The sequence below is a fragment of the Muntiacus reevesi genome, chromosome 9, assembly GCF_963930625.1.
Source record: "Muntiacus reevesi chromosome 9, mMunRee1.1, whole genome shotgun sequence".
Classification (NCBI taxonomy): Eukaryota; Metazoa; Chordata; class Mammalia; order Artiodactyla; family Cervidae; genus Muntiacus; species Muntiacus reevesi.
Window position 1 is genome coordinate 11,282,181 of NC_089257.1, and position 6,074 is coordinate 11,288,254.

General features: G+C 37.8%; 1 protein-coding gene across 1 annotated transcript; it reads left to right on the forward strand.

Moving 5' to 3' along the window:
• Positions 1 to 789: 789 nt before the first annotated feature.
• On the forward strand, positions 790 to 1,722 carry LOC136174881 (olfactory receptor 5W2-like). Its single transcript, XM_065945143.1, has one exon. It carries the CDS (start codon positions 790 to 792, stop codon positions 1,720 to 1,722), a length of 933 nt encoding a protein of 310 aa, XP_065801215.1.
• The last annotated feature ends 4,352 nt before the right edge of the window (positions 1,723 to 6,074 follow it).

A 6,074-nucleotide genomic window follows, 5' to 3' on the forward strand; every position in this document is an offset into this window, starting at 1 on the left:
TCTAAAGTGATGCAAATGTACGTGGTACATTCTGTCGCTTTTACTTCCTTTTAACTTTTTTCTTCCACTGGTCAATAGATTCATCCCTTGACTACAACTACTACAAAAATACATAATGAGCATTGTGGGAAAGCAGTTATAAATTTCTAGCAAAAGCTAAATAATACTTATTTCATGTATCTCCAAATACTAAACACAACATAAACTAAAATCTGTACCGTATATTTTTTTTTTATTAACACTAGTTAGTGTTATACTCATTGTTTCTGGAACTAACTTAAAGACTCTTAAATTGATCATGTGTTTTTGAGAAACATACATTTTGTAATTATCCTTTCTAATCATTTTTTGTATTCAAGTGAATATTTTCAAGCATAGAAAATGCTTAGTCTCATGGTTTAAACCTGGCTTCTCTATCACTGGTGTCTCTTACATATTATTTTGAAGAGATAAGGAGAGTGAAATTTACTAATATCTACCCACTGAAGTAAGGAAAATAATGCTCAGAGAAGAGCTTGTAGAAAGTAGCATACCTCATGAATGATATCTAAATTTACATCACTATTTCTCAAAGTTCAATTCCAGATAATTTTTATTATTGCTTAGTATACAGCTATCCCTCTTCAAGTGTACATTCACTTATCATGAATTGTTTTCTAAATATAAAAATGCAATTCCAGAATAAAATCATGCTCTATGTCATGACACTTTGCAGGTGTGCGGAAGGGTCACACATCACATGTCCTCTTCTTGATCACTTGCTGCAACTCTAGAAAAGAGCAAAGAAGAATGAGTAGAGAGAATTGCTCCTCCTTGACTGAGTTCATTTTCTTGGGAATTACTGATAACACCGAGAACAAAGTGATCCTATTTACAATGTTTCTCCTTGTTTATCTCATCAACCTTCTGGCAAATCTTGGAATGATAACCCTGATTCGGATGGATCCCCAGCTGCACACACCCATGTACTTTTTCCTCAGCCACCTCTCCTTCTGTGACCTCTGCTATTCCACAGCCATTGGCCCTAAGATGCTCATGGACCTATTCGCCAAGAACAAGTCAATCTCTTTCTGTGGCTGCGCGCTGCAGTTCTTGGTCTTCTGTATCTTTGCGGACTCTGAGTGTCTCCTGCTGGCAGTGATGGCCTATGACCGGTACAAGGCCATCAGCAGCCCCTTGCTCTATGCGGTCAGCATGTCCAGCAGGCTGTGCTCCCTGCTCATGGCCGGGGTTTACCTGGTGGGAATGGCAGACGCTCTGATACACACGACATTGGCATTCCACTTATGCTTCTGTGGGTCAAATGTGATTAACCATTTCTTCTGTGATTTACCTCCACTCTTCCTCCTTTCCTGCTCTGATATACAGGTCAATGAGTTGGTGTTGTTTATTGTTTTTGGTTTCATTGAGCTGAGTACAATTTCAGGAGTTCTTGTCTCTTATTGTTATATCATCCGTTCAGTCTTGAAAATCCACTCTGCTGAAGGGAGGTTCAAAGCTTTCTCCACCTGCACTTTCCACCTAACTGCAGTGGCCATTTTCCAGGGAACTCTGCTCTTCATGAATTTCCGACCAAGTTCTTCTTACTCTCTAGATCAAGACAAAATGACCTCTTTGTTTTACACCCTTGTGATTCCCATGTTAAACCCTCTGATTTATAGTTTGCGGAACAAAGATGTAAAAGAGGCCCTAGAAAAATTGAAAAATAAACTATATTTTTAAAAAATCTTATTATATATCTGTACATATGACTACACACATATAATAATTGCTTAATGAAAATTATATGGCATGATAAATGAGAAGCATCATTTTTTCAGATTCCTAAATGAATAATTATTTGTATTAAACCCTGCTCTTAAGAGATATTGCAGTTCCCCTCACATGTTATGATTAGTATGAGGCCAGAGTTTCTGTATGGCACTTGTTATTTTTGAAAAAGCTTTTGATATTTCTAATTGTGCTATTTCTGGAGCAATTTTCCATTCAAACATTATTTCAATTTCACTAAGACATTATGCATGTACTGATCAATCTTCTCCCACTTAGATTCTTTATATATTATAGTACATTTTTTTTTAGATTCTATATTAATGAATTTAAGTTGGTGCTAGTATTAGACAATAATGAACTAAACTGTCAAGTAAGTTATAATTAGGCTTGAAGTCATCATGGATGGGGAACACATGTATACCCGTGGTGGATCCATGTCAATGTATGGCAAAACCACTACAATATTGTAAAGTAATTAGCCTCCAATTAAACTAAATAAATTCATATAAAAATCATCATGGAATAAAAAGCTGAGTGCTGTAAATCCAAAAGGAAAGTATCTAAAACTAGTGTAAAGTAAAAGCATCTTTGGATGAAGATATTCAGTCTCATATCTAAGAAAGATTCATGTTAGGTGATGAAAAGATAGCAGTCAGAGGATGTGACTATTGGACAGGACTTGAAGTAGAGAACCCCCTGTCTTTAGCAGTAAAGATGTCATGCTTTCTGCAACATGGGATAATCTCAAGGATGCTAATCTAAGTAAAATATGTCAGTCAGAGAAAAAGTACGGTATGATCTCATGTAGATGTGGACTCTAAAAAGGTAGAATGAACTCATAGGAGCAGAAAGAAGAGTATTGGTTGCTAGGAGTTGGAAGGTGGGAGAAATGGGTGATGCTGTTCAAAGTGCGCAAGCTTTTTGTTATTACATTTGATGAATAAGTTCTGGGGATCTAATATACATGGTGAGTCTAGTTAACCATACCCTATTATAAACTTGAAATTAGCTGCAAAAGTAGATCTTAAGTGTTCTCACTACACACACACTACAATGGTAACTATGTGAGGTGATGAATGTGTTAACCGATTTTAGTGTGGTAATCATTTCACAATATATACATATATCAAATCATCACTGTGTATATCTAATGAATGTAAATGCTGTTTGACAGTTATATCCGAATAAAGCAGGGAAAAAAGAAGAAAATAAGTTGAAAGTTAGGTTACAAAGAGCAATGGGAAGAGCCTTGGTAAAGTACATTATTGCGCTGTCATTATCAGCTATCAACACTGTGTCATATCATCTAAGGTAATTTCCTTTCCTTTTTCCTCATTCTCAACCCTGGTTAAACATCTTTCTTTGTCTCTTTGAGTTCCACAAACAACCATCTACTTATGACATTATTTTACTTTCTGTGACCTTAGTTTTCACACCAGGTATCACACCAGATACCAAGATGGTAGACCATGTTTTTGGAGTATGGAGAATTCCATTGCTGTCTGTTTGGAAGGACTTAAGGAGGACATAAAAGTGTAATGTCCAAGATATTTTTCTAGTTTTGTATACAACTAATATAAATAATATTAAACAAACTATTTTAAGAAAAATAATAGAACTCTGTTGACTTAGAAAAAATCGTCACTGTGCACAATTTTTAAAATGAGACATCTTCACTCATATGATCTATATTCATAGAAAAATTCCCAAAGCAAGTATGTTTTTATCCTTGTTATTATTCTCTGTTCTTCATTTGATAGTGAAAAATGCATAACAATAAATATTTAGAAACCACTACCTTTACAAATCCTAGTACCATGTAGTTTAAGAAATGCAAAACAACCATTGATTTTATTCCTGTGGCCTTTAATGTAGCAAAAAATAAATCTTAAATAAATAAAATAAACATAATTCAGAAAAGAGTGCACTATTTAGACAATGTGATGAAGTCACAAAATCAGTGAAATGTCCTTGGATGATATGTAATTGGAGAATGGGAAAAAGCTAATATTTGGTAATGAGGGCCATCTTGTGCGGGGAGTGGCCTGAACCGAAAGGCTGGCTCTGGGAGCTGCCTTGATCCTCAAGGGTCTGTTCACAGACATAGCTCTCTGTCCCGCCACCCCTCTCTGGAATTTATTGTCTAAGTTAATCTTAAAGAACATTTGTAAGTCTTGAATGCACACATGACGCAGATGGATAAGCCTTTCACGACCACCCTTAAGATAAACGGGATGCCTTTGGTGTTATCAGAGAGTTCTGGTGATTGTTATCTCAAAGTGATGTTTATGGAAAAATATTTTCTCTTCTTAAGATTCTCTTCTTGGTTTAGTATAAATGTAACCCTGAGAAATAAAGAATCACTGCTGACTGCAGCAATCCTCTCGACCCCATCTGTTCTGTGTCTTTATTTCTTAGCCTAAAGGAACGCACCGTGTTGCTCGCTGAAATCTTCTGGCGGACCTGGCAAGTGGCGCCCAGCGTGGGGCTCAACGAAAGTTCCTTGCGGCCGCTGCCCGTTGAAACTATTAAGGTAAGTAAGAGTGTATATACTTGTATATTGAGGGGCAGGAAGGTTTATTGTCGAGAGTATAAACTATGGGGCAAGATCATAGTCATCAGTTGTTTGTGCATGTTACAGATAATGTTGAAGCATCGGGGAATGTATGTTACTAAATCAAAATTGCAGACTTTTCTCAGTTTTGTTGAGGAAGTATGTCCCTGGTTTCCGGAGGAAGGGACTATGAGTTTAGAGATATGGAAAAAGATAGGGAAACAGATTCAAACATATTATACTCTCCATGGGCCTAATAAGGTTCCTGTGGAAACATTTTCATTATGGTCTTTAATAAGAGACTGCCTTGATTTTGAACATGAGGAAGGGAGAAAATTAAAACACATGCTCCCACCCGAAGATCCAATTTATGCTACTCCCAAAGTTCATGCTACTCCTGAAGGAAAAGGACCCACAACCTTTGAATTAGAATCTGCCAAACCTTTGAAGGAAAATGAGGGAACGTTGACTCCAAAGGATGAGGAAAATTTAGAGGAACAGGCAGCTGCTTACCATAAGGATGATCATTGGGAATTACTTGTAACTGATGATTCGAATGTGCAGGCAGCAGCTGCCCCTCCGACAAAGAGCCTGGAGGCACTCATGCAGCTATTCTTAATAACAATCAAGGAAGAAATAAAAAGGGAAGGTAGGGATGAAGGTGCTGGTGCAATCTCTACTGCGCCTCCTGCTTACGCACCCTCAGTTATTGCTGGATTAGATCCTCCGCCTATTTCCAAACCTGAAAATTCGTTAGCTATAGCTCATGAATCACACAGTTTGTCCCCCTTGCAAAAAGCTATGCAACAGGCCCAAAGAGCTGGAGAAGCTGTTCATGGATTCTCCGCTGCTTTCCCGGTATTCGAGCATGAAAACCAACGGTATTATGAAGCTTTACCTTTCAAACAACTAAAAGAATCAAAAATTGCCTGTGCGCAATACGGCCCCACGGCTCCCTTCACCCAGGCTATGATAGAGAATTTAGGAGGCCAAAATCTGCCACCTAGTGATTGGAAACAAATAGCGAGAGCTTGCTTAACAGGAGGGGACTATCTATTGTGGAAATCAGAATTTATGGAACAATGTGGCCTTATAGCTGAATTAAACCAGCAACAAGGGATTAATACTACATATGAGATGTTGATAGGGGAAGGAGCTTATCAGGCTAGGAAAACTCAATTAAATTATTTGCCTTGAGCATATGCTCAAATTTCTATTGCTGCTCGGCAGGCTTGGAAAAAGCTCCCTTGTTCAAATAATAAGACTGAGGATCTTTCAAAAATTCGTCAGGAGCCTGATGAACCATATCAAGATTTTGTGGCTCATCTTCTTGAAACAGTAGGTAAGATTATGGCTGATGAACAGGCTGGAATGGTGCTTACTAAACAATTAGCCTATGAAAATGCAAATTCTGCCTGTCAGGCTGCGCTTAGACCGTACAAAAAAAGGGGGGGCCTATCAGACTACATTCGTATATGTGCTGATATTGGACCTTCCTATATTCAGGGTATTACCCTGGCTGCAGCTTTACAAGGTAAAAGCATAAAAGAAGTGCTATATCAACAGCAGATAAAAAATAAACGAGGATTACCTAGTAGAGGAAATGCTGGCTGTTTTGTTTGTGGCCAGCCCGGACATCGTGCCGCCTTTTGCCCCCAACGAGCCAATTCAGGGAATATTAAAACTCCTAATTTATGCCCTAGATGTAAAAAAGGAAGACATTGGGCAAAAGATTGTAAATCCAAAA

Bases quoted from the DNA above. Each gene is read 5' to 3' on its own strand.
- LOC136174881 (XM_065945143.1), top strand. From the start codon at position 790: ATGAGTAGAGAGAATTGCTCCTCCTTGACTGAGTTCATTTTCTTGGGA.